General features: G+C 41.6%; 1 protein-coding gene across 8 annotated transcripts in view; it reads right to left on the reverse strand.

Moving 5' to 3' along the window:
• Positions 1 to 1,399: 1,399 nt before the first annotated feature.
• Positions 1,400 to 13,582, reverse strand: part of SH2D4B (SH2 domain containing 4B) — a 124,896-nt gene continuing 112,713 nt past the window's right edge. For 6 of the 8 annotated variants that reach the window (XM_055275513.2, XM_055275515.2, XM_063638147.1 and 3 more), the window contains 2 exons: positions 13,241 to 13,461; positions 1,400 to 3,471 (listed from right to left, as the gene is read on the reverse strand). In XM_055275513.2, the coding sequence (XP_055131488.1) occupies positions 3,379 to 3,471; positions 13,241 to 13,461 (314 nt within the window). In that variant the 3' untranslated portion in view covers positions 1,400 to 3,378. The remainder of the gene's footprint in view (positions 3,472 to 13,240; positions 13,462 to 13,582) is intronic. The other 2 variants (XM_063638150.1, XM_063638151.1) reach the window with 2 other exon arrangements.

A 13,582-nucleotide genomic window follows, 5' to 3' on the forward strand; every position in this document is an offset into this window, starting at 1 on the left:
TATCTCTCAAGCTGTAGAAACACGAGCAGCAGGCTGAATTTGGCCTGCGGCTATAATTTGCCAACCCCTGCTTTCAAGGCTGGCTTCTCCAAGTATAACCCATAGTCTGGCAGCATCAGCAACACCCAGGAGCTTGTCAGAAATACAGAACCTCATGCCCAATCCCAGATCCGCTGAAGGAGAACCTGCATTTTTAACAACCATCATGTGTTTGTTTACGCAGTTTAAGGTCCACTCAGACTGATACGTGACTGTGGTCAATCCCTGTGCTTCCCAAGCAATTGGGAATGTTCTGAACCTCTCTGTGCCTCAGTTTCCCCATTTACAAGATAAAGATGATCGCATTTTCTCCCTTAAGCATGGCTGTGAGAGTTCACGCATGCATGCGCACGCGCACACACACACACACACACACACACACACACACACGGCTTAAAACAATATTTGTCATTACTATAACAAAATCTTCTGTTATTTTCACAGCCACCCTCTGAAATAGGCAATGTTCACCTAATTTGACAGAAGAAACTGTAGTCCAAAGAATATAGAAATTCATCTAGGATCGCAGTTTAGTTCTGAGAATAATGATTAAAAGGACAAAAGGGGGACAAACGCCCCAGGCTCCCAGGTCTTCAAGCCCATGTTCCCCTCCTGGGGAACACTCTCCATAACCTCTCAGCTCATGCCCCTTAGATGGTCCTTAAAAATACTTCTGCCACACAAGGATCTCCCCAAATCTGTACTCCAAGTTATCCTTTCATTCCTTGAAATTTATTTTCCATTAAGTTGCATAGTGTTTTTTTTTTACAACTTCTCTTTCTAGTTATAGATTGTAAATTTTTCCTTTGCTGAGTCTTGGAGCTGACCAACTGTTTTTTATTATATTTGTAGGGCTCAGGGAAAAAAAAAAAGGCAATTCCTTTATTTGAGAATCCTGACATTTATTAGCATAATAAAACTCTCAAGATGAAATTACAGTTTTCCAGACAGTAATTTCATTTGCAGGACAACTTACAAGGGATTTATTTTAAAGCCAGGTAAAAAGGTAAAACCTAAAATATATGAGACATGCAGAAATTGCAGGCCCCAAATAAAATGAAATAAATGTGTTAGGGATGGAAAACCCAGCTGTTGTCTCTCACATATTAATTAGGGGTGACAGGAACAACAGCCCAGGGATTCAGGGTCTCAACCCATCTTGGTCTGCTTTCAAAGCTGCTGGTAGTTCTTGGAACAGAAGTTTCTTCCAACACCTTGAAAATCATCACATCATATCCCCTGACACCTCATGGGCTAAGCACTAAGTTGTTGTTAGAAATACCTTTTTCATTTGGACAGAGCTTTCATGTTTATCATTTAACTAACCCGCAAAAAAAACTAGTGACGGCCATACAGAAAATTCCCTTTTCAGTCATACCGAGGTTTATTGAAGTTAAATGACTTGGACAAAGTCACATAGTTAGTAAATCAGAGAGCCAAAACTAAAACATCGTTCCTCTGAGTCCATAGAAATAAGGCAATTTTAATGATAATTTTAATGATAATCAATGAAAGCACATTAGAGTTCAGAAAGCAGGTTCCTTCCATCGTTTCTCTTTATGCATGTAGTGAGACAGGCAGACCGGGGGAAGCCATGGAGCTGAGTTGCAAAATTGATATTATTGAACACTTCTGTATGATGGGTTCTTATCCTGGATTCCCCAAAAGGCAGAGCCTGTGGCAAAGGCTTATGAGCTGCTACTTCATTCAGAAGTGCAATCCCAGAGCAACAGGAGAGAGCAGGGCAAGGCAGAGAAGAAGAAAAAAACAGGGGCAGCGGGGTGTATACTGATCCGGCCACCACTTGGTTTCATCAGGACTGGTTGCTTGATCTTGCCGGGCTGTCTTCTAAAAGACCATACAAACAGATGCCTCTCAGAATAGTTCCTCCAGGAGGAAGAAGGGGGAAAAAGCGATCTACCAGCCTGTGACTCCCATTCATCCCAGATTCACCACATGGGGCATTCACTTCCCATCTCTTCTGTCTTATGCCTCTGCAGCAATGGGAGATGGGGCATGTGGCAAGCTACCATTGGCTTATGCTCACATGACACTGATCAACATAGGGAGGAAGAGCAGAACCCATGCAAAACTGGTTATAGTGCCAGTGGCCTGTGGTAGAGAAGTGACCAAGAATCTAAGGAATAGGTGAGGCAAGAGAAGAAGTGGGGCATAGATGTTTGATACAGCCATCAAGTAAAGTAAATCGTTCCCTAACATCCCTAGAGTCCATTCATTCTTTTCTTCTCACCAAACACAATGCTGCAAGGCATTATAATGCTAGTAAGTTCCAGGATGAGGATATGAACCCAAGTCTTCTTGACTGTAAAGACTGCAATCTTCTCTTCATCATATACCACCTCTGTGTATATGGCCATAACTGTGGAACACAAGTATGCACCAATAGATACCATCACTGAGAGTTATTGAGGAGTTATTGGGTGAGTCTTCTTGTTAATATAAGGAACATACTGAGATTAAGTTGACAAGGGAATTAAAAGGACAATGAGGACAGAGCTAATCATTGGAGTAACCTGCATAGAGAGGGCCACATCCCAGAGAGCAGAGGCCTCATCAGATTTCTAAAAAACCATTCTTGCAGTTATAACTCACCCCAGGTCTTGAAGACATCTGTAGGATTACATAAAACCATTGCAAAACCAGGGCCAAAATATGATTCAAAGATAGAGGCAAGTGGCAAAAGAAGAGGTTAAATAAGGAAGGCAGGACAGTGTCAATCAGCTGTCCTGGAAACTGGGGCTTGCCTTAAATAATTCCAATGATAATATCAATGAGGGTAATAATGGAGATTATGAAAGATGCAGCATTTATGTCCTCCACAGAAATCCTTCATAATCTTCTATTATTGCCATGATTTTATAGAGTGGTGAGTAGGAAATAATTTACAAGAAACCACTACTAATTTGTGTTGAAAAACTTTTAGAAGACATCCATTCATTCAACAAACATTTACTGAATGTCTACCATATGTTAAATTCAGGGTTCGGCACTGGAATTATTTTGGATTATTAAAACATGGTCCACGCACTGTAAGAGCTCAGTTTACGGAAGCCATGACAAACAGGCTTTTTCTTCTAAGGTCATAGCCAAGCTCTTCATGAAAGAGTTGCATGAGCTATTAGCAATTTCTGTTCTGATCACTGGGATGAGACCAGTAGCCCTATGCCATAGATGTCATATCCCTTGAGACATATTAATCTACTTTTTCCTCTGGATAGTGGTGGATGTTCCAGAAGGCCATAGGATGTGAGTTGAGAAGTTCTTAAACTGAGTTCAAAAACAGGATGCCAAAACGAATCCAACTGATAAGGAAAAAAATTATTCAAACAACAGATGGTAGTCTGGTGGGCTGTCCCTCTGTCCGCAGGGTTCCTGAAGTAATTCTCCTCCTGAAACAGTGATAATTTCCTCCTAAAAGGGAAAAAGAGGAAAATCCACTTATAATCGAGATAGGGAAATACACATCTATGAGAGAGAGAGAGTGGTTCAAGACAAAGAAACTAAGAATATGCATTTGTCTCCTCTCAGATTTCTAGAAATGACAGAAAAAAAATCTGCCTTTAAAAAGAAATAAATTCATAAAAAGTACTGGAAAATAAAAAGGAATGCCATCAACAAAGTGAAACATATTGAAGAATCCTTGAAAAACAAAAGACATGCAGGAGGGGCTTGTCAGAGGAGTCAATGTGGGACACCAGTTACAGCAAGTCGAGGAGGAGTTGAGGGACTCCAGTAGGTGTTTGCCTCAAGCAGGCTGGGGAATGAGGAGATGCACACAGTTCCTTGGAAGCCCCAAGAGACCCAAAAAGTTCAGACAGTCCCATGCCCAAAAGATGAGCCACTCACAGTCAACTCCAACCCCTACAGCATGAAGACACTGGATTTGGGAAACAAAACTGTATCCACTCATGATAGGCAGAAAATTTAAAGTTGGAAGATCGTTTCATAGCCTAAAATTTATAGGCATTTAAGCAAAATTATAACCATAAAAGAAAGAGGCTGAACTCAACAACAGAAATGATTTCCAGGAAGCAAACAGAGGAGGCTTTAAGAGATGTGCATTAATCTCTCCGCAGCAGAATAAGAAATAAGTCATCCATGAAACGAGAATGGGCATTATTAAAAAAAAAAAAAAGAACCACTTAAAGAACCTGGAAACCAAAAGCATGACCATTTAAATTAAAAGGAAAAAATTTCAGTAGAAGAACTGAAAAGCAGAATGCTCATAACTAAAGAGCAATTCAGCAGCTGAAAGAAATGTCACATCAAAAAGAAAGAGATATCCTAATAGAAAAATGGACAAAGAATATGAAAGGATGACTCACAGAAGAAATCCAAGTGGCCATGAAATGTGTGAAAAGATCCTCAGCATCAGTGGTAATCAGACAAATGCAAACTAAACCACAGTAGATTCAGTGTCTGCCCATCTGATGGAGAAAAATGAAATGATTGATAGGCCCCAGTGTTGGCAGCAGTGCGGGGAAACAGCCTCATATAGTTTTGGCAGGAGACTGAACTGACGCCACATTTTTGGAGGGCAATCTGGCAGATCTTTTCTAATTAAAATGTGCATACTCTTCTCTCCAGCAATTCCAGTTCCAGGACCCATCCTAGAGAAATACTGCACATGTATCCATAGTGACACACACAGGGAAGTCTCTACAGCACTGTTCAAGATCATGAAAAATCGGAAGCCAGAAAAGTGGCCATGAAAAGGAGAATGAGTAATTAAACTGTAATATGCAACCATACCATGGAATACCACACAGCATTTACAAGGTTTGGTATACGGATTAACACAGAAGAGCTCATAGATATATTTGAATGACAGCCAGCATGTCCTGAAATTACAAGTGTCAGGTATATTGTTTCAGCACTTCACACAGTGATGTTTCATTAAAACCTTACAGTGACCTTAAGAGTTGAGTGCTACTATTAAACCCACTTTACTAAGGCAGAAACTAAGGTGCAAAAGCTAAATAGTCGTCCAAAGTCAAACACGTAAGTTAGAATTTAAAACTCAGCAGCCTCATTCTAGGGACCATGCTTTTTAAAACTGCATTTAATTATTTAGTAAGCATGTTAAAAAATCAAGTCACTCATTTATATGTAAGGAAATATGCAACTTGGGCTGGGTGTGGTGGTGCGTGCCTGTAGTTCCAGCTACTAGGGACGCTGAGGTGGGAGGATCACTTGAGCCCAGGATCTTGAGGTTACAGTGAGCTATGATCGCACCACTGCACTCCAGCCTAAGCAACAGAGTAAGACCTTGTCTCAAAAAAGACTATGCAACTTATGTGAAAAATAACAAAACTATATATTTCCTTACGTACATAAGTTTTTATGTTACTGCTCAGGAGATACTTAGATAAGATACATGGCAAATTGATAATCAAAGTAGAGGACGGAAATAGAGACTTGAATGAGGCTTTCATTTTGTATTGTATTTGATTTTTCTTAGAATGTAATCATGAATTAATTGTGTAATTAAAATTTTAACTTATAGAAGTTGGCCACCAGATGTCCACATTGTCATAAATGTTATCTCTCCTTAGTGTTGGAAATGAATTGTGAGTCTCAAAGATTTTGATTTGGAAGAGAATAAAGATCTTCAGAGATCTCTGGTCTAGCGTTTCTCTGGAATCTGTCCTGAGTGAGGGGCATTTATCCTTTGCTTGAAACACTTCCAGGGACAAGGAGCTCATCATTGCTAAAGCAGCTTCTAGGAAAAGCAAACAATATGGTTTAGTGGGAAAAGTACATTCTTTAGAGGCAGACAGCCTGAGGCTTAACTCCTGGTCCTAACCATGAAAACTTAGCCCTGGTTTCCTAATCTGTGGAATGGGGTTAAGATGCCTCCCTCAGGCGTCTGCCATTGCTGAGGCTTGAGTAGGTAAACAAAGTGGATGGGGAAGCTCGAACTGGGCGGAGCCCACCGCAGCTCAGCAAGGCCTGCTGCCTCTGTAGACTCCACCTCTGTGGGCAGGGCATAGCTGAACAAAAGGGAGCAGAAACTTCTGCACTTAAACGTCCCTGTCTGACAGCTCTGAAAAGAGTAGTGGTTCTCCCAGCATGGTGTTTGAGCTCTGAGAACAGACAGGCTGCCTCCTCAAGTGGATCCCTGACCCCTGTATAGCCTAAATGGAAGACACCTCCCAGTAGGGGCCGACTGACACCTCATACAGGCAGGTGCCCCTCTGGGATGAAACTTCGAGAGGAAGGATCAGGCAGCAATATTTGCTGTTACGCAATATTTGCTGTTCTGCAGCCTCTGCTGGTGATACCCAGGCAAAGAGGGTCTGAAGTGGACCTCCAGCAAACTCCAACAGACCTGCAGCTGAGGGACCTGACTGTTAGAAGGAAAACTAACAAACAGAAAGGAATAGCATCAACATCAACAATAAGGACATCCACACCAAAACCCCATCTGTAGCTCACCAATATCAAAGACCAAAGGTAGATAAAACCACAAAGACGGGGAGAAACCACAGCAGAAAACCTGAAAATTCTAAAAACCAGAGCATCTCTTCTCCTCTAAAGGATCGCAGCTCCTCACCAGCAAGAGAACAAAGCTGGAGGAAGAATGACTTCGATGAGCTGACAGAAGTAGGCTTCAGAAGGTCGGTAATAACAAACTTCTCTGAGCTAAAGGAGGATGTTCGAACCCATCGCAAGGAAGCTAAAAACCTTGAAAAAAGATTAGATGAATGGCTAACTAGAATAAACAGTGTAGAGGAAACCTTAAATGACCTGATGGAGCTGAAACCCATGACACAAGAACTATGTGATGCATGCACAAGCTTCAGTAGCCAATTTGATCAAGTGGAAGAAAGGGTATCAGTGATTGAAGATCAAATTAATGAAATAAAGCGAGAAGAGAAATTTAGAGAAAAAAGAGTAAAAAGAAATGAACAAAGCCTCCAAGAAATATGGGACTATGTGAGAAGACCAAATCTACGTTTGATTGGTGTACCTAAAAGTGACGAGGAGAATGGAACCAAGTTGGAAAACACTCTGCAGGATATCATCCAGAACTTCCCCAACCTAGCAAGGCGGGCCAACATTCAAATTCAGGAAATACAGAGAATACCACAAAGATACTCCTCGTGAAGAGCAACCCCAAGACACATAATTGTCAGATTCACCAAGGTTGAAATGAGGAAAAAATGTTAAGGGCAGCCAGAGAGGAAGGTCGGGTTACCCTCAAAGGGAAGCCCATCAGACTAACAGCAGATCTCTCCGCAGAAACTCTACAAGCCAGAAGAGAGTGGGGGTCAATATTCAACATTTTTAAAGAAAAGAATTTTCAACCAAGAATTGCATATCCAGCCAAACTAAGCTTCATAAGTGAAGGAGAAATAAAATACTTTACACACAAGCAAATGCTGAGAGATTTTGTCACCACCAGGCCTGCCTTACAAGAGCTCCTGAAGGAAGCACTAAACATGGAAAGGAACAACCAGTACCAACCACTGCAAAAGCATCCCTAATTGTAAAGACCATTGATGCTAGGAAGAAACTGCATCAACTAACAGGCAAAATAACCAGCGAACATCATAATGACAGGATCGAATTCACACATAACAATATTAACCTTAAATGTAAATGGGCTAAGTGCCCCCAATTAAAAGACACAGACTGGCAAATTGGATAAAGAGTCAAGAACCATCAGTGTGCTGTATTCAGGAAACCCATCTCACATGCAGAGACATATAGGCTCAAAATAAAAGGATGGAGGAAGATCTACCAAGCAAATGAAAAGCAAAAAAAAGCAGGGGTTGCAATCCTAGTCTCTGATAAAACAGACTTTAAACCAACAAAGATCAAAAGAGACAAAGAAGGCCATTACATAATGGTAAAGGGATCAATTCAACAAGAAGAGCTAACTATCCTAAATTTATATGCACCCAGTACAGGAGCACCCAGATAAAGCAAGTCCTTGGAGACCTACAAAGAGACTTAAGACTCCCACACAATAATAATGGGAGACTTTAACACCCCACTGTCAATATTAGACAGATCAATGAGACAGAAGGTTAACAAGGATATCCAGGACTTGAATTCAGCTCTGCACCAAGCAGAACTAATAGACATCTACACAACTCTCCACCCCAAAATCAACAGAATATACATTCTTCTCAGCACCACATCACACATATTCCAAAATTGACCACATAGTTGGAAGTAAAGCACTCATCAGCAAATGTAAAAGAACAGAAATCACAGCAAACTGTCTCTCAGACCACAGTGCAATCAAATTAGAACTCAAGACTAAGAAACTCACTCAAAACTGCACAACTACATGGAAAGTGAACAACCTGCTCCTGAATGACTACTGGGTAAATAACGAAATGAAGGCAGAAATAAAGTTCTTCTTTGAAACCAATGAGAACAAAGACACAACGTACCAGAATCTCTGGGACACATTTAAAGCAGTGTGTAGAGGGAAAGTTATAGCACTAAATGCCCACAAGAGAAAGCAGGAAAGATATAAAATCAACACCTTAATATCACAACTGAAAGAACTAGAGAAGCAAGAGCAAACAAATTCAAAAGCTAGCAGAAGGCAAGAAATAACTAAGATCAGAGCAGAACTGAAGGAGATAGAGACACAAAAAACCCTTCAAAAAATCAATGAATCCAGGAGCTGGTTTTTTTAAAAGATCAACAACATTGATAGACCACTAGCAGGACTAATAAAGAAGAGAGAAGAATCAAATAGATGCAATAAAAAATGATAAAGGGGATATCACCACCAATCCAACAGAAATACAAACTACCATCAGAGAATACTACAGACACCTCTACGCAAATAAACTAGAAAATCTAGAAGAAATGGATAAATTCCTGGACACATACACCCTCCCAAGACTAAACCAGGAAGTTGAATCACCAAATAGACCAATAACAGGTTCTGAAATTGAAGCAATAATTAATAGCCTACCAACCAAAAAAAGTCCAGGACCATATGGATTCACAGCTGAATTCTACCAGAGGTACAAAGTGGAGCTGGTTCCAGTCCTTCTGAAACTATTCCAATCAACAGAAAAAGAGGGAATCCTCTCTAACTCATTTTATGAGGCCAATGTCATCCTGATACCAAAGCCTGGCAGAGACACAACAAAAAAAGAGAATTTTAGACCAATATCCCTGATGAACATCGATGTGAAAATCCTCAATAAAATACTGGCAAACAGAATCCAGCAGCACATCAAAAAGCTTATCCACCACGTTCAAGTTGGCTTCATCCCTGGGATGCAAGGCTAGTTCAACATATGCAAATCAATAAATGTAATCCATCACATAAACAGAACCAATGACAAAAACCACATGATTATCTCAATAGGTGCAGAAGAGGCCTTTGACAAAATTCAGCAGCCCTTCATGCTAAAAACTCTCAATAAACTAGGTACTGATGGAACATATCTCAAAATAATAAGAGCTATTTATGGCAAACCCACAGCCAATATCATATTGAATGGGCAAAAACTGGAAGCATTCCCTTTGAAAACTGGCACAAAACAGGAATGCCCTCTCTCACCACTACTATTCAACATAGTGTTGGAAGTTCTGGCCAGGGCAATCAGGCAAAAGAAAGAAATAAAGGGTATTCAATTAGGAAAAGAGGAAGTCAAATTGTTCCTGTTTGCTGATGACATGATTGTATATTTAGAAAACCCCATCATCTCAGCCCAAAATCTCCTTAAGCTGATAAGCAACTTCAGCAAAGTCTCAAGATACAAAATCAATGTGCAAAAATCACAAGCATTCCTATACACCAACAACTGACAAAAGAGAGAGCCAAATCATGAGTGAACTCCCATTCACAATTGCTACAAAGAAAATAAAATACCTAGGAATCCAACTTACAAGGGATGTGAAGGACCTCTTCAAAGAGAACTAAAAACCACTGCTCAACAAAATAAAAGAGGACACAAATGGAAGAACATTCCATGCTCATGGATGGAAACAATCAATATCATGAAAATGGCTATACTGCCCAAGGTAATTTATAGATTCAATGCCATCCCCATCAAGCTACCAATGACTTTCTTCACAGAATTGGAAAAAACGACTTTAAAGTTCATATGGAACCAAAAAAAAAAAAGCCTGCATTGCCAAGACAATCCTAAGCAAAAGAACAAAGCTGGAGGCATCATGCTACCTGACTTCAAACTATACTACAAGGCTACAGTAACCAAAACAGCATGGTACTGGTACCAAAACAGAGATATAGACCAATGGAACAGAACAGAGGCCTCAGAAATAACACCACATATCTACAACCATCTGATCTTTGACAAACCTGACAAAAACAAGAAATGGGGAAAGGATTCCCTATTTAATAAATGGTGCTGGGAAAACTGGCTAGCCATACGTAGAAAGCTGAAACTGGATCCCTTCCTTATACCTTATACAAAAATTAATTCAAGATGGATTAAAGACTTAAACATTAGACCTAAAACCATTAAAAACCCTAGAAGAGGCCGGGCGCGGTGGCTCACGCTTGTAATCCCAGCACTTTGGGAGGCCGAGGCAGGCGGATCATGAGGTCAGGAGATCAAGACCACGGTGAAACCCCGTCTCTGCTAAAAATACAAAAAATTAGCTGGGTATGGTGGTGGGCGCCTGTAGTCCCAGCTACTCGGAGAGGCTGAGGCAGGAGAATGGCATGAACCCAGGAGGCGGAGCTTGCAGTGAGCTGAGATTGCGCACTGCACTCCAGCCTGGGCGACAGAGTGAGACTCCGTCTCAAAAAAAAAAAAAAAAACCCTAGAAGAAAACCTAGGCAATACCTTTCAGGACATAGGCATGGGCAAGGACTTCATGACTAAAACACCAAAAGCAATGGCAACAAAAGCCAAAATAGACAAATGGGATCTAATTAAACTAAACAGCTTCTGCATAGCAAAAGAAACTACCATCAGAGTGAACAGGCAACCTACAGAATGGGAGAAAATTTTTGCAATCTACCCATCTGACAAAGGGCTAATATCCAGAATCTACAAAGAACTTAAACAAATTTACAAGAAAAAAAACAAACAATCCCATCAAAAATTGGGCAAAGGATATGAACAGACACTTCTCAAAAGAAGACATCTATGCAGCCAACAGACACATGAAAAAATGTTCATCATCACTGGTCATCAGAGAAATGCAAATCAAAACCACAATGAGATACCATCTCATGCCAGTTAGAATGGCAATCATTAAAAAGTCAGGAAACAACAGATGCTGGAGAGGATGTGGAGAAATAGGAACACTTTTACACTGTTGGTGGAAGTGTAAACTAGTTCAACCTTTGTGGAAAACAGTGTGGCGATTCCTCAGGGATCTAGAACTAGAAATACCATTTGACCCAGCGATCCCATTACTGAGTATATACCCAAAGGATTATAAATCATGCTACTATAAAGACACATGCAAACATATGTTTATTGCAGCACTAGTCACAATAGCAAAGACTTGGAACCAACCAGAATGTCCATCAATGATAGACTGAATTAAGAAAATGTGGCACATATACACCATGGAATACTATGCAGCCATAAAAAAGGATGACTTCCTGTCCTTTGCAGGGACATGGATGAAGCTGGAAACCATCATTCTCAGCAAACTATCACAAGGACAGAAAACCAAACACCACATGTTCTCACTCACAGGTGGGAAGTGAACAATGAGAACACTTGGTCACAGGGCAGGGAACATCACACACCGGGGCCTGTTGTGGGGTGGAGGGCAGGGGGAGGGATAGCATTAGGAGAAATACCTAATGTAAATGACGAGTTAATGGGTGCAGCAAACCAACATAGCACATGTATACCTGTGTAACAAACCTGCATGTTGTGCACATGTACCCTAGAACTTAAAATATAATAAAAAATAATAAATAAATAAATAAAAAGATGCCTCCCTCACAGATCTATTGGTAAGATTAAATAAGAGCATGGATGTAGAGCAATAGGTTCAGTGCTTGACACAGAGAACATGCCAGTGTCCTCACATCCCCTCTCTTTTGCTTTCCTCTGTTAGAAGGCTCTTCCCAACACGGAGAAATTGACCTTGATCCTGGTTAGTCCAGTTTCCAGGCAGTACTCCACAATCAGTGCCTGAGTATCTGTGAATGGGTGATTCTCCATGTGTATTATTCATAAGGTCAAGGGCTGTCCCTGAAGTTCTAGGGACCTCCATGAAGAGATAAAGAGAGAACAATACAAACCTAAGAGTTCCTATTATAGCAAAACCCCAGTGAGACCGTCAAGTCATTCTGTGAAACCATCTACACCCACAAAGCTTGGTTAGATGTCGGACACCTGAGCTACCACCACTCTGCCCCTCGGAATCCTTCGTCCTGCCCTTCCAGGTCACTGAGTTCCATCTCTGGCTTTCTCCCAGTTACTAATGATGCCAACCGCCACACGAACATAAACGTTGCTTCTTACTACATACACTGCTTGGAAGACAACATCTTTCCCAATATAGGGTCCATGGCAGGAGGACAAATAACAAAAAGAATGCCAAGAAACAAGACTTTCCGTAAGCACTTCACAGTCACAAAGCGCTGCTACGTACTTGACTTAATTTAATGCTCACAGGGTCCAAGCTAAGTATTATTTACATCCATTTGCCTGAGTACGACGCTGACGCTTGGTAAGACTAAGGTGCGGGCTCAAGGTCACACATGTACTAAGTGGTTAAGCTGGAGTTCAAATAAGAGACATGGTAACTCCACCACTAGAAAAGCTTCTCTAATCACAGGGTTGCCTACTGCACTTCAGCTAACTCTCAGAAGCTGCTAGAGGCCTGGCTTGGAGTTCCTCATGAGAGACATTCTTGGGAATGAGTTGGAGATGAGACCCAGGCTTGGAGAAAGGGATGATCATCCAGTCCTTGTGTTAACAGGAGGGAGCACTCAGGTATCCAAGGTGAGAAGAGGCCTGAGGACCAGGGTAAGAGGTGCCCGCATGCCCCAGAGAGTGAAGCAGAGAGCAGAACAGTGGGCCCTAAGGCCCGGTGTGGACAACCTCTGGTCTCTTCTGCCCTGATGCTCTACATCTCTGAGACCCTCCAGCCCCACTGCCCAGAGCCAGCAGCCTTGCTTCTCTTGCTCTAGCTCTCTCTTCAGCTCGAATTTCCACCAGTTCCCCCTCCCCCCCATTAGTATCCCTGTGAGGGATACCTTATGGAAATCAACGAGATCCGTGAGCGTTGCATGGCGATTGGGGTCCACTCCCAGGAAGCTGTAAAAATCCCCAGAGGCATCCACAAGAAAGTGTTTGAACCCTTTCTGCAGGCGGTAGGAGAGGGTGTAACCCCAGATTTTCTCACTGACCCGGACCAGGAATGCTCCCTCAGTCATGTTCTCCAGGAGATCTTCTGCATCTTCTCGGCTAATAATTCCTGATTTAAAATAGAAGAAAAAAACACAGCCGGTTCTGCAACTGCCTCCCCAACGATTCTCCACTCCTCCCTGCCCCTCACCCTGTGGCTCAGTGCATATGCCATCCACACAGTCCAGGGT

The sequence above is a fragment of the Symphalangus syndactylus genome, chromosome 4 (assembly GCF_028878055.3).
Source record: "Symphalangus syndactylus isolate Jambi chromosome 4, NHGRI_mSymSyn1-v2.1_pri, whole genome shotgun sequence".
In the NCBI taxonomy this organism is placed as follows: Eukaryota; Metazoa; Chordata; class Mammalia; order Primates; family Hylobatidae; genus Symphalangus; species Symphalangus syndactylus.